Raw genomic sequence first — 21,911 nt, forward strand, 5'->3', positions numbered from 1 at the left:
TTACGGGAGCTATTATTGTCGCAGTGCCCTGCTCATTTCAAACTTCTATTTATTTGCCCTTCATCCTCCTTGAGTGAGCGTCCAAAGGCCTGTGTGCGCGCCGTGCCCGGCGCCCTCCTTGGGATGATGCGATAGCCACGGGCTCCACTTCGCTTCCATTCCGGATCCCATTGATTGTGAACCTGCTCCAGTCCTGTCTGGCTACCCGCAACCACCGATTTCCTCTTGTCAAGCGACCTATCTTCCAAAACTGGGAGCGACAAATAGGCGACTATTCTGGGTAAGAGTGGTTCGCCGGCCTAGGGACCGAGGACAGGTTTCAAGGTCACATTTTCCTGGCCCAGGCACCCATGGATAAGGTCAGCGCAATGTCACCAGTGTCCACTGGAGACACGCGGTAGAGACTGGATGCTCTATCATGACTCTCTCTCGGTGTACAGCACCGAGGACACCGAGCAGACCCCCCAGTGTACATCCGTTGCCTGACGATCACCCGCCCAAGATCACAAGAGGGGATGCCAATGGAAACCATTTCCTGACCAGCCAGCAAGCCCAGTGTACCGGGCGCTCAGGTACCTGGATCTCACGTTGATAGGCACCTGAGCGCAATACAGGGCAATAACAGAGTACCGAGCACCCAAGTACCAGTCAGCCCCGATCACCTGCAGGGCATCGACCGGTCTAGGACCTCGTGGTGGATCCAATGACATCAGAGCAATGGAGCGCAAACTGGATTTGACGAAGTGGGTAATGGGCACCTGATAGGAGAAGTCACCTGATCTTGTGACTCACTCAGGTGACGTCCTGCCTGGACGAGTCTTCAAGAGACTTTTGGTTGTCCAAGATTAACATCGTAAGTCTTCCCCTGGTATTAGTCGGAGGGACGTACTCAAGGTTGCCACTCTCACAGCCACCGTGGACCATGAAAGAGAGGCGCAGGCGTAGGCGCCCTGGGCAATGCTTCCCGACGATCAGATCTCCTCTCAGTCGCGCCATTCGGCACGCTAACGCGGCGCCGGAAAGGATCATTACTCCGAGAGTCCAAGCTCACGTTCACAGCTGAAATGCGCCTGGGCCGAGTAATTTTGGCCCCCCCTCTCTCCTTTAGTGACCAAAGACATTCTGGTGCATTCCTCCGGCTGCAACACCCCTCGCAGAAACATGGGTTCCTGCAAGTCCTAGCGTGCTCTCGGTCTAGTGTACAGGTACCGCCTCTTCTAGCCAGTCTTTCCCAGGATAGCTCAATAGCTACCCACCTGACGTCGTGCAATGACACTAACAAGAAAAAGCAAAAAAAAAAAACAATAATAATAATAATAATAATAATAAATCAACAAGGACTTAGAAAATAGAAATAATATTCACAAGTGTTGAAATCGACACTAAATTTAATTATGGGTCTTCAGCTGAATCAATACATGTCTCGCAATGGGCACTCCACTATGACATGGTCCGACAAACAGTGCAAATCACTCGACTTTCGCGATAAGAAAATCACACGATGCACTGCCATACTTGGTGATAGGCCAATGGTCCTTTGGACGCTCTGACCCCACAAATCCCGTGTTGATCTATTTTTCTCTTTTAAATGAAAAACATGGAATAACATAATATGAACTATTAATGATTAGTAATTCAGGCAGTCGCCAGATCCGAGCACAACGCTTCAGGTGTATCTGCGGTCTTGGCCCCACTATCTCACCAACTCGGCATTATATCCGCGCGAGCTTTGGCGTGTAAAGAAACACTACAACAAGGTCGATGAGAAGCTCGAGGTTGACATGGACGTCTTTTTGAAGTTATTCCTGTCTGGTATATTTCCAAAAGGACACTCTGGCATTCGGCCATCCAGGCCAGCATCTACCCTACTCATCCCCGCACTATGGCGAGCTCGAACTCATGGGCCCCTTTTACCCCGCCTAGGGCGGAAAGCAGTCCGAAAAGGTTACAGCCCGACTGGAGGAGGATACCAACGGTATGAACACATTTAAAGAGAAGACCACTACGTGCGCATTCTCTATGAAGCTCGGCTCTGGTTGTAGCAGAGGACATGGAAGGTCACACAGGAGTAGCTTCCTGTGTGTGAAGGAGAGAGCTCCGACCATTGGCGCCGCTGGGCCAAGATCGCAAGTGATCAAGCACATTCAAGCGCATTGAGAATGGAGGCAAAGCGCACTCGCATTTCATACATACCTGACTGAGCCTACGATAATAGATCGCAGGTGAATATGACTTCAAATGGACATTCATCGTTACATCTATTGATCGTAGATATCGGCATCAAGCATCTACAACTCTCTGGAAACACACCGTACACACTCCCTGCCCCTCCTGTCCCCAAATCGAAACCGCGGGTATTCCACACGTCCCCAAACAACCAGTCGATCCTTTCCCTCGGCCCCAGTAAACCACTTCACAAGCTCATCCTCCGTCCAATTGCAGCTCGTCACAACAAGGAATCCACCCCGTCTCAACAACCGCCTCGCAATATCAGGATACCGCTCACAAACCCTCGTCTCCTTCGCATCACCCGCCAAGGAGATGGCATCGAAAGTCCCCTTATCAAGCACAATATCGAATCCGCCCTGCTGGTAAGGGAACCAATCCAATGCCTCACCAGTGACCTCAACAGCATCCCCAGATGGGGAAAGACAAGCCTTTGAACCAAGGACATCCCACTCTTCAAACCGAATAAGTAAAGCCTCACCCGGTGCCTTATTCCCAGCTTCATATCCATCTGTATTCTCATCGTCATCCTCTTCCTCACTATCCTCCTCCTCGGAATCAGTACGATAAGCAGAATGTCCCCTCGAGCGCTGCAATTCCCTTGCCAATTCAACACTCCGCGCAGAATAATCCACTCCAACCATCTCGCCCGTAAATCCACCTCGTTTGCGTAACAGGGCTAACATGCTCCCGTTGCCCGTTCCCAGGTCCAGGATCTGAGGTTGCGCTGCGCCATTACGGGTATTGCGCGGAGACAAGGGGAAGGATTTGCGGGTGAGGAAGTGGAGGACTTTTTGAGGCGCGTTGTGTTCGGAGAACCAGGATGTGCCGGGATCGTCTTCGTCGTTCACGTCCGAGTCGGAATCTGCGTCGGCGTCGGCGTCGTCTTCGGGCTTGGTTGAGTCTGTGGGGTTGGAGATGTGGGCCAAGGTGCGGGCGTAATATGTTTCCCAGCTATGTAAATAGGTCAATTTTGACTTCAAGTTCATGCCATTGGGAATTATTTTTTGGTGCTTTTTGCTTGTATGTGCCCCGCGGCGAGGGGTAACGTGGGGGAAAGTCGGATGGTGAGAGTGAAGAGGCTCCCGCATGAGAGACATCCAAGGTTACATACTAGTCTTTGGTGCCGAGCTCACTGGGTGAGAGGTAGGCTGGTTGATTCTCTTCTGCCATTGCGGTGGTGTGTTGGGGTCGTTAGTTGCGCGTGAAAATTTGGGATTGCGGAGATGGAAGATGCTTATCAGCTATCAGCTGGGACAACTGCGAATCCGAGTATATGGACACTTTGAGAGACTCTCTATCATTACTTTGTAATACATTCTTAAGATCTCCTCACGAAATAAGTCACGCTCGAAGCTGTCCATTTCTATTCAACTGCGCACAGGGGGTATTTATTGTTCCTTAATCCGCCCATCCAGTATACCGTTCGGTCAAGGAATGGACCGATTGACAAAAGACAGGAAACAAGAGCTGATGAAGGCTTGTCTCAAGGACAAGCTAGAAGATAGGAAAATGTAGCGAAAGTTGCAATGTGGTGGCCAGCCAATGCAAAGGGCGAAGGTCTCGGCCCAGTATCCGGTTTCCCGCAATAATATTACATTTACCGGGCTCCCAACAAATGGCAGAGAGTCTTTGGGATGCCCTAGTATGAAAGAAATAAAAGGTTCAAGGTCATTTTCACACCCGATGACGCCGGAAATGAGATGAGTCAAGGGTTTTCAAGTGATAGAAGCCAGCAAGTGGTCAAATCACCACGAGCGTGGGCGAGAATTGAAGATGCAAGTAGAAGGCGATGAACGACAGCAAAGCCTGCTTTGGTCATAAGATCATCAGCCCAGTCAAAAGGGGGTATGCGACTGGAGGAAAAGAATGAAAAGGATCGGGAAAGAAGGCCGGGTAGAAGGGAATATTCCTCAAAGATCGGAATCTAGACATGCAAAATGTCGGGTCGTGGTATCGTTTCATGCCTGCTTCGAGTGGTCACGAAGGTGAAGGCGGTAGAATTATAGGAACTCATCGATGTTCCTCATGATGAGTCGCTCGCCTCCCATGGGAGGCGAGCGAGGGTCAGCTGTCGCTTGTGCATACTCTACCGGGTTGCAGGCCGGTCCGTCCTCCGCAACGGTGTCGATGGTACGAGGGGGCGGTCGCACAGGGGGGGGCCAGGAACCCAGTGGTTCTGGGAGAAAACATGCCCCCGCATGCGGGATCTGGGATGTCGCGAACAAACACATTAGTCTGCACGAGAGGGTCGCAGCTGCTGACGCTACGCGGCAAACCTCGGCGTCGCCCAAATGCGGGCTCGATGGATTGGAATTTCGTCCGAAACGGCAGGGGACGCGGAGACAGACTGCGTTTGGGTGATCGACTCCCGTTGTCACTAGTCCGGGGACGACTGTTGGAGGACGGGAGGGCGAGGCATCCCATTGACGGTGCTTGCGCCAGACCACGAAAGAGCGGCCGGTTCGAGTCTTCCGTCTCTGCTCGTGGGACCTGAGGCTCAGAGCTTCTCCGACCGGTCTGGACAAACCACTCACGAGGAGCAGGGCGCGAGGGAGAGCCTCGTAGGAGCCGGTTACGAAAGTCTGTGAGCTGATAGATAAGGCTCATGTTCGGGCTCACCCACTGGCTGCGTTCCTTGACTGCCCCGTACATGGAGTTGAAATCCATGTTCCGGTTTTTGTACAGACCGTACGCAATGACCAATGACGCCGAACGACTGGCGCCCAACTGACAGTGCACAAGCACCTTCTGGCCCTCTGCAATTCGCTCATCGATAAGCTCACACAGCGGCAACAGATCGTCGAGGATTTCGGAGTTGTGATCCCAGCCGACGTGGACGTACTCTGGAGTTGAACCGAAGTCAGGCGTAGCAGTCGATGGTGTCGTCACTTCAGAGTCGGAGGGCTGGAATTCGAATGCGGATTTGAATGAGATCTCAGAGACAGCAGTCTGAGGATCTCCGCCAGAGAAACGCTTCGAGGCTCGGGAGGCATTGCGCCAAGTACTCATGACGGTGTCGTTTCGCTCTTTCTGCTCAGTGTCGAACGGGTTCTTAACCTCCTTAGCGACATTCACAATTACATCAAATTTACTAGCTTCCTCCGCGGTCGGTTCAAGATACAGAAACACGCCCGTGTCGTATATCCTGATAGGTCCATCCGGATAGCCACGCGAAGCTTTACGCGTGGACTCTCGTGAATCGAGGTGATCATCTTCTTCCTCGAGTCCGGGCAGGACGCGCGTTGATAATGCGGATCCACCGTCTGGGACAGGCGTAAGAGGCGAAGCAGTACCCTCAGACGATGCACCTGACAACGGAAGCGTACCGTGGTGTGTCATGGGCTGTGGCAGCTGCATACCACCCACAGGAGCAAAGCCGGGCGAGGTAATAGAAGCAAGAGAAGGCGAGGATTCCGCGTGTCGTAAGGACTGTCGACCAAGCGGTGTCTGGGGAACTAATTCCGATATGCTGCTAGAGAACGATTTGTCGAATGCCGGTGTCCGGATGGTGAGATTCGCAGGACGCCGTCTGCCACTGTTGCTCTTCTGGGGGATTTGGAGAGGAGAAGGTGGGGCTAGAAGATGGTGTCTGGAGGATGTCTCCACGACCGAGGCTGTGGCAATGGGAGGTCGGGACTCTGACGGCGGCGGCATTCGCAAGGACAGGTTCTTCAGGTTACGCTCCCGACGACCTGGCGAAACCGGACGTTCCTTGTTGGGGGCAGGCGATAGTTTGGATCTCTCCATTGGCATCATGGCGTGCGGCGGAATCTCCATGGGACGAGTGGGAGGGATAAATTTGGCGTAAGTTAAAGGCATAGCCGACGGTGATTCTGGAGAGGAGCTTGGAGAGATATCTCCGGTTGATGGGGAATCAAATGGGGATATCGTGGTGGTGGGAGATGATTCGGTCGAGGCCGAGGTCGCGGACGACACGCTTTCGCGGTGGGGAGAAAGAAGGAGGTGTCGCGAGGTGTTGATGGGAATATGTGCCGGAACCTGGAGAGGATACTGATTTTCGTCTTGCTTGTAGGGGGACAGGCCACCATAGACGGACATGAACGACGGGAACGAGTCCGGAAAGGACGGTGGGCTGGTTTGTACCGGCATGGTTTGGAGGCTTGAAGACGGGCGCGTGTGAAAGGTAAACCTCCCTTCCAAACCCGCCTTTGCTTTCTCTCAGGTATCAAGTAATCACAGGGATTCGAGGGGCATTCGGAGGTGGTGTTTGCTACCTGCGCGAAGGGCTCTTCAAGGGACGGTTAGTGACGTTGTTCGGGGGATGAATCGAGGGTGGCGGGCGCGCTGCAAGGGACAAGCGATAATCGACGACAATGCAAAACAGACTCCCCTGTTTCAAAGGTTCCGTATGCACGAGTCACGCAGAATCGTGGTGAAGTGAGAGGAAGAGGCGCGCTCGACACTGGGGTTGGTGCCTCACATACCAAATCAAAAGCCACCGGGTAGATCAGTGACACCTTGCAACGTCTGGTAAAATCTAGTGCCGATTTGATTGAATAGTCCAGAGCATTGGATGATAGAGCGGTTGAAGAATGACAGGTGTGTATAACTGGAGAATAAGAATTGAAGGTCGAAGGTCGAAGGCTGAAAGTTGAGAGTTCGAAGTGTGAAAGGGTCTCTAGGTCGAAAGGATAGAACCGTGGTGGGGGCCTAGGGGCCTAGGTCGTTCCTCCGGGGAACGAGAATGCAAAGGAGAGAAAGCAAAAACAATGCCCTGGAGAGATGGAAGGTCAAAGGGAGGGAGGGGAGAGGAAACAAAAAAAAGGTGCCGGCTATAGGGAGGGGGAACAAGCAGGACCCTTACTGTTTTTATCTAGGTGTACAACCCAAACCCAACTCTGATACATGTTAGAGATCTGTTGCGGGCCCGTAATTTGGGCAGTGGAGGCGGCGGCCGGAGGACGCCAATGGACGCCCGTAGATCAAGGGCTCGGGGGCTGGGGACTTCACAGCTGCCCGTGCCAATGACGGTTGGCCTCTCTAATTTTAGCCGCCCGGCGTCATGGTGCTGCGTCGGCGCCAAATGCACCACCGTGAGAGGCCGCCAATGTGTGTTCTGCGTGTCCAGATTGCGTTTGTACGGTACTCGATCCTTAGACTCTACCTTAGACTCTAAACTCTACCTTAGACTCTAGTAAAAATGTCTAGGCCTGGAATGGTGCGATGGCTCGGATTTCTCGAACAGTACCGGGATCCACAGTCCCACAATACGCTGAGCCTTGGGGATGCCGCGTTCGCACATGCTTCGGCCTGTTCTTCACTAGTTCCTAGGGAGCACTCGGTCATTGGATGCCCTGGCACCTGGAGATCCGTCTTTCTGTACGACATGGTAATCCGGTATGGTGGCAAGTCCAGAAAGTCCCAGGGACTGAGAAATCCGACGGCATGGTGTGGAGATATGCAATTCCTCTGTGCTTCCTTTTCCCTATTCCCGACATCCTACTTCCTCGATACACGAAAATTCAGCCCTGTCCGACCCGTGTCTGTGCACGGTTGTCGTGAGCAGGGGGTGTTGAATGGCTATGGCGTACGGCCCTATGTACTTGCATTCATCGCATATGCTGCGAGCAGAGCCCCCTTAGAAATTCCCTCGGAGTGACAGTACACAGGGTAAATACGGGACACGTCGGGTGAACGGTGGGCTGGCTGACCCAAGGAAATCTTCGACCACCTCATAGTTCCGTGTTAATTCATCGAGTCTCAGGGTGGAGTAAGAGAGGGGCACCGAATTCTGCCATTCTGAAACCCCGGAGCGTGGTGGATCTGGCGTATGCATTCTGAAACACGCCAGACTCACGCTAGCGAAGCCCTCAGCGGCCCTTGGCGCCCGTCGTAGCCTATCGTATTTCTTCTCGTGGATTGTTGCTTCTTTCAGATTCACTTCGTGTTAAGACATCTTGAAGATTTGAACGGATTAGCCTCACCGTGAGATCACCGCATCACTCACATTTGACTTAGCACTTCCTAGGAGCCTCAATTCTCGGAATGCAGAAGGGAAATTCACGATCTTCCCCGTCCTAAAATGATCGATCCGGTTTTCCCACGTGGACGCCGTGACCACCCTGAAACTCGTACGCTCGAGTGGAGAGACAGGGGAGAGACGGGGAGAGATGGGGTTCTCGTATATCAAGGACTTCTAGCCAAGACTACAATCAAAGCTGTGTTGTGGAATGATCTGCATATGCACCAACCACCCGACAACCAACCACTGACCACCTTGGTGCTCTCGTTTCCCCTAGCCCTCTCAATGGGGTACGTACTATGGTTGCAATACAGTACAGGTTCGTCTCAGCACGTTACAGATTGATGACATCCCCCTCTTACATTTCCAAGCGATTCAAGAAATGAACAGGTTTCTATTTTTGTTTTTGAACAGCCTGTCCGAGCGTGGCTTACGTTGATCGGTGTTTCAACTATGTTTCGGGCCCGTTTGCCACACACCCAGGAGCTCGCTTGGAAGCATTCCCGTTGGTCGACGGGTCCATGTCACTGCCCCCGGCCGCGGTAAATCAAGTGTCGTGATTTCGGTTCACCCGCCACTCATGGCCCTTGCTGTCAATATCAGACGCCAAAGCCAATCGACGCATGTGTATCATATATACTGTTCTCGGCTATGGCTGATCTGGGGCGCCGATGAAAAGATCAATATAGTCTAGATGCAACACTTCATATCGCTTGGTCGGGTCCACCCGATGCTGGGGTTGCACATGGCGCTTCTTCATCACGCGCCTCCTTGCTGCTTCAGTTACAGATAAGAAGATGAAGATGGACAATGTCCATTTCGTCTGCAGGGCTATTGAGCAGACTATGCCAGAAGCATACTATCAGCCCAGAGGTAGCAACTACTTCTTCCATGCATGTATTGCCCTACCCATATTTGTATACCAAACATTGGGTTGAAGAGCGGGCTTCCATGGATGGGGCTAAGCCCTCGGGTCTTTCGAGAAAGGACAAGTATTAAGTCAAGGAGAAATCGGAAAAAGCCTCCAGATATCCCCCGGTGAACCTGGACACCAAAATTCCATATCTCGGGTTTTCGGCAGTGGGCTCCTTCTTTTTATGAAGTACCTCTAGAGAACTCCCCGGAACCCTCTCTGGTGGCTCCTAGACAATATCCGTCCAGCCATTTACCCCGTCAAGTGTCATCGAAGGTATGCATGAGACCACGGTATTTTAGGTCGCTTACAAACCCGGCATGTCATTTGAGGGACCCCTATAGCTGTAATGCAAGATACTCGCACCCCATGGCACAGGAAAACAAGCATGAATCACGTGGAAAATCAATTCACATTGCAAGATCGAACGAGACGGAATTCTTCCGATCTTGAACTTTGACCTAAATTTTGATTTATCCACTTACTGGGAAACTGCCGAGTACTGGTGGACAACAGTGGAATGGCTCGGTTGAAGATCCACGGTTCTTGATATTGCCGTACCAAGGTTCCTTGCCTTTGTTTGTTGCTACGGAAAGGAACGTGTCCGACACGAGGCATATTGAGATGTCCATGGAAAGAAACAATGGAAAGCAAGGCGGGCTTGATGTCCTTCTGGAAAATCCACGAATTTTGATTGGGAAAAGGCGTTCGAAAGGGAAAAGGCGTTCGAAACTTCCATCGATATAGATCGAACCTTATGGAGACACGAGCATATTACGCTACACACGCCCTATATGTGCAACCGCGCATTGCAATCTGCACTGTATCGGAAGACCAGTCTGTTTCAACAAAATGCAGCAGGCAGTAGATCCGAATACCTCTGGACCTACACCCGTTCTAGAGGTGTAAAGCGAACGCTGGGACGGGACGGGGACCTCGTCCACATCCGAATTTTCCCAGCCACACGCCCAGCCCACAATTGGCACTATTCTGGTTTTTTCTTTGTCATGCCTGCTCGATAGGTCAGACATGTGGAAAGTGTCAAGATGGTCACAGTGATCACACTCGTGGGGTTTGTTTGGCGTGGGTGATGCAAGATGCATATGTCCAAGTAGCTTCCCCAGAAACACTGAATCGGCGGTGACCGATCACATCAAGTCAGGTTCACACAGCAGCCAAACGCGAATCTTAGGCCCCAGAAGTTCTCCCAGCCCAAGGCAAAAGGCCAACCCAGTTAAACCCGGATTCAAATCCGTCTCTTCACGTCAGAAGCTGGAGCCCCACCCCATCCAGTGGTGAAACGCCTACTGTGCCCCAAAACCAGGCACTCCCTATTGCGATTCCGTCGATCCGTTCCAAGCTTCTCTCCTCCCACTCTCAGCTCTATTAATCTTGCGAGAGTTCGCTCAATGCCGTACCACCTTCGCCGCGCCCTGATGTGAGAAGCATGCCATCGAGCGTGGCATACTCTGAAACGCGAGCCTTGCCGGATCATGGTCGCTCCCTGAACGGATCTTATCGACTCGGTGCCGACAGAGTCGACATGGACGACGGGCGCCCGAAAAATGACGATATATTTCTGAACATCGCAAGGTCTGATTCTGGTCGGCGCGACTCTCTGGGCCGCTCAGACTTTAGACGGGTGAGTACCGAGTTCCCTCTGCGTCATGGTCGCTGGCCGTGTTGACCATGGTACCTACCAAAACCCTTGGTCTTGATGGCTGACAGGATGTAAACAGTCGCGACTAGGATACTTTGCCAGAGTTTACGGTCGCCGATATTCGATATCGATAAAGAGCAACCTCCTTCACCCGATCAGCGCTTCAGCAATGTCGACCACCCCTTGCTGTCCCAAAATGGCTCTCCTACCCTCCCGTACAGCTCCAACACCCATACCTCATCGGCCTCTGCCCACCCTCTTGAGGACCCGAACCGTTTTCGCTACTCCAGTCTGACTACCGGTGCGCGATCAACAATTGGCGGCCCTCGCAGCCGGCTGAGTCGCACAAGTCCCGAGACCTCTCCGCGATCACCTCAAGTCAACGGAGAGAGACGCGCTTCTGTTCAGGAACCTCAACACCGTCTTCATCGGCGGTCTACATTGTCCACTGTTCGAAGCAGCCGCGAGCCCTCAGCCTCCGAGACGACTGAAAGAGTCCTGGCTGACGCTGAAAGAGCGCGAGTCGACGGGACCGAATCCACATTGTCGACGACCGCACCTTCCACCGTATGGGACGAGCTGGACGACTTGAAGTCCCGGATTCGCAAGCTGGAGCTTACTGGAAAACTACCTCCATCATCCCAAGCCGCTATATCGGGCGCAAGCCAGGAAAGACCACGGACTGCTGCCACTACGGCCACTGCAATATCTACCTCGCCTGAGCACTACCGCAAAGCGAGCAGTCCATCCGCGGACGCCGAAAATGCGGCCCAAAACCCGGTTCACCCGCTTCTACAATCGGCATTGGCCAAGGCCAAGACTGTCTTGATGAGTGAAGTGTACATGGCACTGGAAGCGACGATCACAGATGCTCTGAATCTCTCGACCGTGTTGGGCGTCAGTACAGCACCATCAGGCTCAGTGTCTGTAGTGAATGGAGGATATAGCTCCTCTGAAAGGCATGCCCGACGTAAAGCGGATAGTGTATGTCGCGGCCTGACAGAACTTTGTTTGGCCCTGACGGATGAGCAATTAAAGAGAAATCGGCCCTCATCTAGCCATGGCGGAGGCGCTCAGTCTCAGCGGTCGAATGGCGAGAACGGTTCTATAACACCCACACATGCCTACCAGCGAGCTTCTAGTTACGAGCCCGAAGGGGTAGAACGACCCGAACGGCGCCAAAGTATAAGCAGCCGCCTACCTAGTCGCCTTGACGCGCGAAGAGCCTCCCTCGTCAGCCATAGCCCAGGCACCACAGCGACAGATATCAAGCCGACCCCATCATCACCTGGAGGTCCTCCACCGAGCCGACTTCACCGTATTTCGGCATCTCTTCGCAGTCGTCGGCCTCCGACTGATGAGGAAAATGGAGAGGCAGCGACTCCTCTTAACCGTTCATTTTCAAGGACCATGACTGAGATTGGCACACCGAGCCCTGCGCAGAGCGTATCCCCCCAACAACGGTTCTCCCGAGCTCACTCGGTTTCTCGATCAATGTCTATCGCGGGGCCTCCGAATCAAGAGCAAGGACTGGGCATCTCTCCGCGCTCAGCACACTTTCAACAACCGTCGACCCCATCTCAGGCACCTTCATCACTGCCTCGAACGCCTTCCACATTGTCTCAAACTGGCATTCCATTTCGCCGCAGCTATGCGACCCCAGCTGTGTATTCCCCTGCGACTTCTCGCTCCAACATCCAGGCTGGATCCCGGCGGTATGGTCTTTCGCCTGCTACCGGAGCCTCTGGAGTCGAAGACAGCCCCCCAATCTCCTCAGCTTGAACCCTTGCAAACCCGCATCAGCGTACCGTCTAGCAAGACGGTCACAAGCTATACTCCTATCCAACAACCACGCCTCCGTACCAACAGCCTGGGTGCTCGGAAATTTGGCCTGAGACGACGTTCTGCAGTCATGACCGATGACAACACCAATATGGACGATAGCATCGACTAGCCTATTATGATATCCTGCATCCACTCAGCCACCATCGCGTATGCCTACCGACCAAAACCCCCGGTAACGCCCTTTTTGAATTCTACGCAGCGACGTCGCATCTGATTATGTTCTCCGGTAATTTCCAACCTCCGACTGGCGTTTCTTTCCCACAATTTAGACGCTTTCCTGTTTCTCTAATGCATACCTGTTGGTCTGGAGTCCGTTATTGCATTGTCCAGTCCACACGACGCATTTTCGACGTTGATGCACCGTGACGAATTTCCTCTGTTGAAAGAACCCACATACTGTCAATGAGACATGGACACCAAAGTCCCTTTTCCTTATCTCAATTGTCGTGCCACCTCTTGTTCAATTCATTTCCTTCAGATTCTTCAGGGCATGAATGTCCAAGGTCCGTCGACTCTTGTACAAACACAACCTTCACCGGCGCCCGTACCCTGACTTTCTTCTTTTCGCTTGTACATTGCCTTCTTATACATCTCTTGTTGACCAACACCTCTCACATGCTTGGTGGCTTTTGTCTTGACTCGGGGCGTGCATTCGCGTTTACACGTCACGAACTTCTCTAACGAATGAATGAGACTTTCATACTCCAGTTTTCATAGAGTAAGCCTTATTGTCTTTGACTTACGTACCTTGATCTACCCTATAGCCTGCTTCAACTCCCGCTTTCGTATCGCCAGGCAACCCCATGCCTGTGCGACAAAAGAATGATTCCGCGCGGGAACAAGAACGTGTCTTGATGCCGTACTTCCCGCCTCGTCGCTGCAGGTGAAGTCTCCCACTAAAAAAGTTCAATGGATTGCATCATGTGTGGAATCGAGTCAAGCTTACACTTAAGGAAAACCTCATACTGAGCCAGACTCCTCGAATTCACACCTTGGCGGAATCGATTTGGCCTTTTTCCTATGTGGAATCATTCGCCTGTCATAGAGTTCGTGACTGTTTAGTTGCCTGGTCCAAGGTAAGACGCCATGAGGGAGTTGATTAAAGGAGATGTGCGGGGATGTATCCGAAAATATAGATGGATTTCTGAGATGCCGCTGAAATATTGCTGAACTTGAGAAATACGAAGGGATCCAGTTGCTTCTGAATCAGAATACCACTTTATTTCAGGGACACATGAGTAAACCCGAAACTATTACTGAACCATCCTATACAATTGACGTGATACCTGTAGATATTTCAATATACCCAATCAATATTGACCTTGTCTTGTCCATGATCTCGTTGTTCTATGAAATTTTGCTTCATAAAGTACAGAAATGCCTGTTATTGAGGCTTAACGTTCTATAGTACGGACGTGCTGGAAAAGCTTAGTCAGCAGTACACATACAATGTTCAGGTGTCAAGGCCAGCATTGCTGACTGTTTGCAGAAGATTGAGCCGCATTCCAGTCATTTGCACTTGGCTAGAAACATCACAAGGAATACCGTTCTCGATGGCCTACTCAGATGCCGAAAGCATAAGCGGAAACCAGAACGGGAATTCAAATCATAGTAGAAAAGGTGTCGCAGCAAGATTTGTCTCATGTTGTTCACGCTTCATGAGCCCTGCACCTACAGCCAGGGTTGAATCTACCCTTCAAGCCTTCAATCGCTATGCTTCAAAGTTACAGAATCCTGCAAATCGCTGCTGGTGACGCTTGCATATCTCCCCTCCTCTCTTCTTTCTCGTTCGAGTTCAGAAGCCACCGAATGGCGCCAGAATATACCTCATCTCTCTCACAATGGAATTAATGACAAGGATCTGGCTCACATCCAGAATGAAACTCTCAGTGTACGTCCTGAAATATCTTGCTTCGGGCACCAAGGGTAATGAAAAGTCTGACATTTATAGTTTGAACATATCTATGCTATTGGCATGAAAGGGCGAACCGACAAGCGTGACTTCCTGGATGTCGCAGCCTCAGTCACGGGCTTCAGAGTGGATTGGCTCGAAGGAGTCAGGCCAGATGAGTTGAAGCAGAAGGCAATGCCTAATGTCAGCATTTTTCGCATTTAAGGAACCCGGAAGCTCACACACAATGCAGGGGTTCACTATCTCAGCCACTAAGCCTGGAATTGCTGCGTGTTGGCGCGGCACACATGAATGCATTGGTCAAGTTAGAGCCATCCTCTCCAGATATAAGTCTAGCTTTACTGAGCAGAAACTAATATTGAACCCATTCAAGATCGTCGAGAATTCCTACTCGAGTGCCTTGATCTTTGAAGACGGTGCCGATTGGGATGTGAACATCAAGTTACAGCTACACGAATTCGCCCGTGGATTACATCCATTACAAGGAAATGAGAAGGTGTCTCCAGAACACCCCTATGGAACCGACTGGAATGTCCTCTGGATTGGAGGATGTGGTTCGGCCCCGAAAAATAACGAGACCCAGTTCTACGCTATTCCCAACGACCCTACACTCCCAAGTCACCAACACCGAGCTTGGGACCTCGGTGGGCCTCTCGATAGCTGGAGAGAACAGTTCCCGAAGACTCCACACGCTTTGCATTCCGCGCAGAGGCGGTTTGCTGCTTATATGGTTATGCTGTGTCCAACAGAGGCGCGAGGAAGATTCCGGCCGCTCTTTCTATCGATCACCTGGAAGAACCGATTGACAATGCTATGAGTAGACTGTGCGGAAGCCTGGCTGGACGTCGACAGATTGACTGCTTTGCCACTTTCCCCCAAACTCATTGGAACATATAGGAAAGCGGGCCCGGCTTCTAAAGACTCGGAAATCGAGAGCTATGATGAGAACGAGTTCCATGAGGAGGCATCCAATTACGTGATGTGTACCCGGCGCAACATTCATCCCTTGGTTGCGGGTGAAGAGACTGTTTGTGCACAATGGGACGATGTTCCATGGGCGGACGCACAAATTAATCCCAAGGACTTGATCTACGCTCAAGGGTTTCTGGTCAACTGAGTCCAACGCTAATTGCAAAGAAATATCACAACAACTGGTTACATGGCGAGCTCAATATTATTGCACTCGATGGTGTCTCTTATTCCATCGAATCCTAAATAATCACTCCATCAATTTCCAGATCATTTATGCTATGAGTCAGGATCATTCCAAATCAATTGACGGGATTGCAAAAGTCATATCACCGTGTAGTTACCGAATGCGGGGGTGAATGTTGGACCGCCCATCCGATCTATTCACGTCCATAGGGATAGTTATAGATGTATAGGCAAACTGCGCATCTGCCTCATTGGTGATATGTGCAGAAACGACTAGATTGTGGGAACGCACAAACACGTACGCAACGATATAAGAGCTCTTTGGGATACTGCCGTACATTGGCATGACCGTAGGACCGCCACCGTTGACGGCAACAACTGGAGTAGGGTTGAAACCCTTAAAAGCGCACGCGTCCCCCACCGAGCATTTCGTGTGGATGGTCGTATGTTCGAAAGTCTTCGGAAAATATGACAAGAGTGGCTGGATTTCCACCCAGGCCGAGAGTATTTGTGGCACTCGGGATCCTGATGTGATGCCGAGGATTGGCTGGGGGCCCCGACGAGACACTAAATTCTGACAGATCTCAAAGTATTTAGCGATTTTGGCCTTGCTACTGCCGACCGGCGTGCTACTTCTATGCTTACTACTACGGACAGACTTGGTCAGGTACATAGGAGACAAGATCGTACCAAATCGTAGCCTATCCGCGGCAGATAGGGATCTCTTTTGATATTTGGAGTATACTCGAGATATGTAGTCACATGTCCGAGCAACGTTGAGAGCAGTAAGATAGTGAAGGGAAAAGAGGAAACAAGAGTTGCACGCGAGAATAAGGGGCGGATTGAAGGCGACGATTAGGAGAACAGTGAAGAAAATGGTTGTTTTTTCGGTTTCGGACATTTTGTTTGATAGAAGGGAGGAGACGCGGTCAAAGGGAATAGGAGGTAAGATGAAGGTGAAGGAATCGCGCGATTAAGTCAGGAGGAAAGAGAAGCTGCACAGTGGCAAGCGAGGAGGAGGCGCAACAAACTGAGCGCAACTTCCAGGCCGACGTTGCAGTAAAGTGAGCGGAAGTAGGTTGTTTTCGCGGGGACGAGGTGAGCAAGAGGTAGAGACAGGAGGAGATGATATGATGAGCGGGAGTCGCGGTAGTGGCCGAAGAGTGGTCGATAATAGCGAGATAAAATTCCGTCGAAAAGTAAGATGGGGGCTTCGAAGCAAAAAGACTAGAAACGCACAGCCGCAATGATGTATAGGAATCACAGGGTCCGAAGGATTTGCCAGAATCAAGAGATTCGTGTAAGGTGCGATTCAACTCAACGCCATAATCCACTATGGCACACAAGACTTGGTATCTAACACGCTCAGGCCCGTCCATCACAGCAAGGCTTTTGCCTCTTGATCATAGAAGCGACGCGTAAGATGAGGGGTCGCATCGGGGAAATCGGAAGGAGGAAAATAAAAGCAAATAAACGCGCATGCACATGACCGCCGCTGATCATGACCGACAGTCTTTGGGGTCGTTAAATTAGAAAAGAAACGCAAAAAAGCCATGTCGGGCTCCCCATAAGCCTCCGAGGCTTTTACTCCTGGGGAAGCTGGCTACGGCGAGTCTTCTCGGCTTCAAGGTTCTCGTAAAGGAGGTAAAGAGCCTTCTCGTTGGCCTGAGCGGATCCCATGATGGTGAACATGCGCTCACCGGTCTCATCGTGGGGAGCTTTCGCGATCGAGATGCGGGCTCCGGAGCTTCGACGGATCTCGGTGATCTTGCTACCAGCGCGACCGATGATGCATCCGACCATGTCAGCGGGGATGCTGATGTTTTGGGTCTGAATTTCCTCGCCATCTTCGGTGACCATGGGGTACCCACGAGCACCAGCGTCCGAGGATCGTCGGTTGTAGCCACTGTTGTCACTGAAATCAGCTCCATTGCCAGTACGGTTGTACTGACGGCTGGGATAACCATTGCCGCTGACTGGGCTGCTCTGAATGGGCTGCGAGCCTCCAAGAGACGCACGAACAGCAGGGTTGTAGAGGACAGTGCCGGTACCGCGCTGCCAGTCATCAATGAGGCACTTGCCGATCTCCCAAACAGCCTTCTCAATGCCTTCGGGGGTGCCCTGCACCTCCACGATACGTTCTGTGGACTGAGGGAGCATTTCCTTTTGGGCGACCATTCGCACACCGGACGCATCCTGGATGTGCTTGATCTTCAAACCCTGGCGACCGATGATAGTGCCCATCTGATTGTGAGAGATCAGAAGGCGAACAGCTGATGATGGGTTAGCACATGGTCGGGTCCAGTTCAAAAGTCAAGGTAGACGATTCCGACGCCCTTTCATGGTTCCGGTAAGGCCGCGAAATTTTGAAATGGCAACAGTTCATTTTGCGAGGGTGTAAAGGATTCCAAATGACTTACGGTGGGTTCCATTGTTCGAAACGAGACCGCCCATACCCATCTGCGGGGCACCCTCCAGCAGACCCTTGGCAACGATCGCATAGGCCGAAGCGGTGCCAGACAGAGGACCAGTGACGGTCAAAACCCGGTCATGGACACCAGGAACGACCTTGCTCACACCGGCCTTGACGCCGGTCTCGTCGCGGAGGTCAGCGACGTTCTTACCAGCCTTTCCGATGATGACACCGGCCTCCTTGGATGAGACGATAGCACGAAGAGTGAGCATTGACTGAGAGTACTCTTCTTCAGTCTTGGGAACGATATCCATAGCGTCTTGATCGATAGCATCGTTGAAGGCAGCATCGTTCATGGGCTCGTCGGCCACAGGCATGGTAGTTTGGTGAACCTCGGTAGCCTCCATTGTAGTCTGCGATTCGACCGAAGTAGGAGATATTTGAAGAGAGAAACTAGCGATTAAGATTGGGGTGGTTGGCGGAAGTCACACGGTCGCAGCGGCGTGGATGGAGGGGAAATCACTGCGCGGGCAAAGTCAGTTTCGGCGACGACGAGAAGGCAGCGCACTTCAACGGAAATCTTGCGCGACAGGCGAATCCTGCCGAAAGCCAAGAGAGACGTAGTCGACAGTGCCTGGAGTGGACGACGTACCGATGAGGGACCGAGATGAAGTGGAGAAAGGTGGGAGGGGGAGAGGAGGGGGATGCAGGCGTTTCGGAAGAGTGGACGGGTGATCGGGGAGAAGAGGAGAGGAGGAAGGAAAGAGGAAGGGCGAGGAAGAGGGAAACGAGAAGGGTGGTGATGGGAGGTGCAAGGTGAGGTGAAGAGTTGGCGGAGGGAATGTTGTGAGTTAAGCGGAGAAACCAGTTGATTTCTATCTACACGCCACATTTTACTCTAACCATCGTGATTTTACTTGTCCGCCACAAACACCACCTTTTGCACCTTCATCGCATTGAACAGTTCGTACGCTTCCACTGCCTGTGAGAGAGGCATGATATTCTCGGTCATAAATCTGTCTTGATGTTAGCGCTTTCCTGAAACCGTCGGCCTCGTGATCTTCTGTCTACTTCGAGCCACTCTATTGACGTCTTATTGACCAACTGCGACGTCTCTTCGACGTCCAGTGAAGGATGAACTCACCCAAGCTTATGTTGGTTCTTCTTCAGAACTGCTAGTGCCTTATCAGAGACTGAGCGCACTGGGCATCGACCCATGTGGACAGTCAAATTCTTGTTATAGGCATCGTTTCCATCCCAAGGAATCTAAAGGGAACCCAGTCAACACATAGACTACCAGCTGCGGAGAAACATCAAACACTTACCTCGGCGTTGTGGACTCCAACACTGCTAATAGTTCCGAAAGGTCGCAGCAGGTCATATGCGGTGCGCAGTGCAGGGCTCAGACCAACGACCTCAATAACGGCATCTGCACCCCGACCCTCGGTCAACTCCAGCACGCGCTTATCCAGACCCTCGCGATCAGTGATGAAGTTCCAAGGCTCGGCGCCGAGCGACTTGGCAAGCTCCAGTCTGGACGGGACGGAGTCAACCGCCAACACATGCTTAGGCTTGTACTCGAGAGCGTTGATGAGCGCGCAAAGGCCGACAGGACCACAGCCGATCACAACCACAGTCTGCTCGGCGATTTGCTCCAGAGTAGAGTTCTTGAACGCATTGCTGGCGGCGAAGTAGCCCGTGGGGAAGATATCACCCATCAGGACGAGATACTTCTCATCAAGACCCTCTGGTGCCTTCATGACAGTGCCCTCGGCATTCGGGACACGAACCTATAGAGAGCATTAGCTATTCAATATCATGAAATGGGATGAGTTGAAGTTCGCGCACATATTGGGCTTGAGCACCGTCCAGGCGCTCACAGCCGAAGAGAGTATTCTTCTCACAACGGGAAGAGTATCCCTGTTTGCAGTAGAAACACTTGCCGCTATCACAATGTGAGAAATGAAATATTTAAAAAACTGCAACACCTTGAACAGAATACATACCAAGAAGTAGTAAAGGCACTGACTACATGATCACCTTTCTGCAGCGCCTTCACCTCACTGCCAACCTCGACAATCTCGCCCATGAACTCATGGCCCATGATAGGTCCCGCGGGGCTAGGCTCAATGCCACGGTACATATGGAGATCACTTAGCCAGCCCGTCAGTCTCGAATTCCAGGAAACGATGTCTTTCTGACAGCTCACCTCCCACAGAGCGCCGTATATGCGACCTTGACAACAACATCCTCTGGATCCTGCACCGTGGGAATGGGTCTCTGTTCCACGGCAACCTTGAAAGGTCCCTTGAAAACAACAGCCTGCATCATACCGGAGGATGACATCTTTGCTGAACGGTTTGCTGGCTTGAATCGAAAAGGTGGGGCTTAGTGAGGAAGTCAAATTGCGGGCGATGTCGACAGAACTGGAAATCCGAGAGTTGCCCGGCCCGGTCGGCTGCGTGTGGCCTTTGGAGGGGAGTCATTGCAGCAATGTGCGGGTCCCGTTGTCTCCAGGCTTTTCTGTGCGAGTGGGTCTAATTGTAATTTACCTTTACATGCGTTGGTTCCTCAGGTGAGGCGGAGAAGTGGACGAGTTTGTCAGTAAATTTGTAAAGGCATCCACATCGAAGCGTGGTGGTAAATATCTCCTTTAATATCGCTGAAAGCTGTCCATCGGTCTGCGTATAGTTAAAGTTGATTACAAAGCCCTATATGTGGACCCGGCACCTTGCGTGATTCCTCCAAGGTTCGCCAAAATAGACTGCTGTCTCTCTGCAGTGCGTATATATGACTTTACAAGGACGCGAAGACCATATCTATTTTAGCCTACACTGGATCGCGGTGGATGGGATGATCAAAGTTGTTCTGCACAATGCATAGAATAGCTTCAGAAGACAAGATAGTGGCCATACTGTGATGCCGAGAATGCATTGCTAAGCACTTCTCACTGCGCCTAGAGCCCTGCCTGTCCTGCAAATGACATGGTTGCCGGCTTCAGTGGATAAGGTTCAGCGTGAAGAGTAAAACAAAAAGACCCATGTGCACCGCGCAACGCCTAGCAAAAACACCGAGGCTGAGAAAAATGAAGGAGGAAACACGGACATGGTGTCGGGATATGAAGGCTCAATCAACCCAAGACTATATCCTTAACACACAATACACAGCAGTTCCTCTTCCAAAATGAACTTGCCCTCCTTGTATTTCTCGCTGCTCTCGTATGCCTTGTCGTACTTCCATCCTACTGTTTCTTTGCACTGTCGGCAGTTGATGTCGCACACTATGTGTCTTCCCGTGGTCATGTTACGTTCGACTGGATCAGATTGCGTGATGTTCACGACGTTATTGAAGAGGTAGGCTTTGCCGTGCTGGCCGCGGAAATTCTAGAGGGACACTCGGGTCAGCGGGTGTCAGGCCAACAGGCAAAGGACCTTTGAAGTCAAAGGTTAGAGACTCACCCGACTTATAATGTCATTGTAATCTGCAAGGTGTGTTTTGCATGTTTTGCATCCGAAGATCTTGTTGGAGGTCAGATAGACGTTGTACGAGAGACCCATGGTGGCTGGCTGGTAGTGCTGTCCGGGGCGGACGTGGCAACCTATGGTTTAGCGGGGTGTGGTAGGAGAAGAGAAATTTCAGTATCAGTGTAGCAGAAACAGTAGATTGAGCTTCTGAAGGGGTCTGGGAGCAGAATTTCGGGCGTGCTTCAGAAAAGTGTCCGGTCTGCGGTCCTCAATAAGGAGTGCCCCGCCCTGGACGGCTCGAGAAATGGCCCGGTCTTTCTCTTTGTCTCGAGCCACT

At 51.7% G+C, this 21,911-nt stretch overlaps 7 protein-coding genes across 7 annotated transcripts; 2 read left to right on the top strand and 5 right to left on the bottom strand.

Moving 5' to 3' along the window:
• Positions 1 to 2,288: 2,288 nt before the first annotated feature.
• Positions 2,289 to 3,399, bottom strand: N7477_000653 (putative S-adenosylmethionine-dependent methyltransferase; the record flags this gene model as incomplete). The annotated part of the gene is made up of 2 exons (XM_056962316.1): positions 2,289 to 3,180; positions 3,341 to 3,399. 2 exons carry the CDS (start codon positions 3,397 to 3,399, stop codon positions 2,289 to 2,291), a joined length of 951 nt encoding a protein of 316 aa, XP_056827319.1.
• Positions 3,400 to 4,293: 894 nt separating this feature from the next.
• On the bottom strand, positions 4,294 to 6,339 carry dspD (putative protein-tyrosine phosphatase; the record flags this gene model as incomplete). The annotated part of the gene is made up of 1 exon (XM_056962317.1): positions 4,294 to 6,339. The coding sequence occupies one exon, from the start codon at positions 6,337 to 6,339 to the stop codon at positions 4,294 to 4,296; it is 2,046 nt and encodes a 681-aa protein (XP_056827320.1).
• A 4,233-nt stretch (positions 6,340 to 10,572) lies between these two features.
• On the top strand, positions 10,573 to 12,739 carry N7477_000655 (putative LPXTG-motif cell wall anchor domain protein; the record flags this gene model as incomplete). The annotated part of the gene is made up of 3 exons (XM_056962318.1): positions 10,573 to 10,767; positions 10,888 to 12,534; positions 12,563 to 12,739. The coding sequence occupies 3 exons, from the start codon at positions 10,573 to 10,575 to the stop codon at positions 12,737 to 12,739; spliced, it is 2,019 nt and encodes a 672-aa protein (XP_056827321.1).
• Positions 12,740 to 14,183: 1,444 nt separating this feature from the next.
• On the top strand, positions 14,184 to 15,659 carry N7477_000656 (uncharacterized protein; the record flags this gene model as incomplete). Its single annotated transcript, XM_056962319.1, has 5 exons — positions 14,184 to 14,241; positions 14,361 to 14,521; positions 14,582 to 14,725; positions 14,775 to 15,282; positions 15,364 to 15,659. The coding sequence occupies 5 exons, from the start codon at positions 14,184 to 14,186 to the stop codon at positions 15,657 to 15,659; spliced, it is 1,167 nt and encodes a 388-aa protein (XP_056827322.1).
• A 1,622-nt stretch (positions 15,660 to 17,281) lies between these two features.
• N7477_000657 (KH domain-containing protein) lies at positions 17,282 to 18,517 on the bottom strand (the record flags this gene model as incomplete). The annotated part of the gene is made up of 2 exons (XM_056962320.1): positions 17,282 to 17,970; positions 18,118 to 18,517. The coding sequence occupies 2 exons, from the start codon at positions 18,515 to 18,517 to the stop codon at positions 17,282 to 17,284; spliced, it is 1,089 nt and encodes a 362-aa protein (XP_056827323.1).
• A 506-nt stretch (positions 18,518 to 19,023) lies between these two features.
• Positions 19,024 to 20,456, bottom strand: N7477_000658 (alcohol dehydrogenase family protein; the record flags this gene model as incomplete). Its single annotated transcript, XM_056962321.1, has 6 exons — positions 19,024 to 19,126; positions 19,255 to 19,376; positions 19,436 to 19,900; positions 19,959 to 20,055; positions 20,117 to 20,263; positions 20,320 to 20,456. 6 exons carry the CDS (start codon positions 20,454 to 20,456, stop codon positions 19,024 to 19,026), a joined length of 1,071 nt encoding a protein of 356 aa, XP_056827324.1.
• Positions 20,457 to 21,259: 803 nt separating this feature from the next.
• N7477_000659 (putative Yippee zinc-binding protein Moh1) lies at positions 21,260 to 21,667 on the bottom strand (the record flags this gene model as incomplete). Its single annotated transcript, XM_056962322.1, has 2 exons — positions 21,260 to 21,493; positions 21,569 to 21,667. 2 exons carry the CDS (start codon positions 21,665 to 21,667, stop codon positions 21,260 to 21,262), a joined length of 333 nt encoding a protein of 110 aa, XP_056827325.1.
• Between the last annotated feature and the right edge of the window lie 244 nt (positions 21,668 to 21,911).

This window comes from Penicillium maclennaniae (assembly GCF_028827695.1).
Source record: "Penicillium maclennaniae strain IBT 15551 chromosome Unknown utg000001l:1.0-3280838.0:1.0-3283122.0, whole genome shotgun sequence".
Taxonomy (NCBI): Eukaryota; Fungi; Ascomycota; class Eurotiomycetes; order Eurotiales; family Aspergillaceae; genus Penicillium; species Penicillium maclennaniae.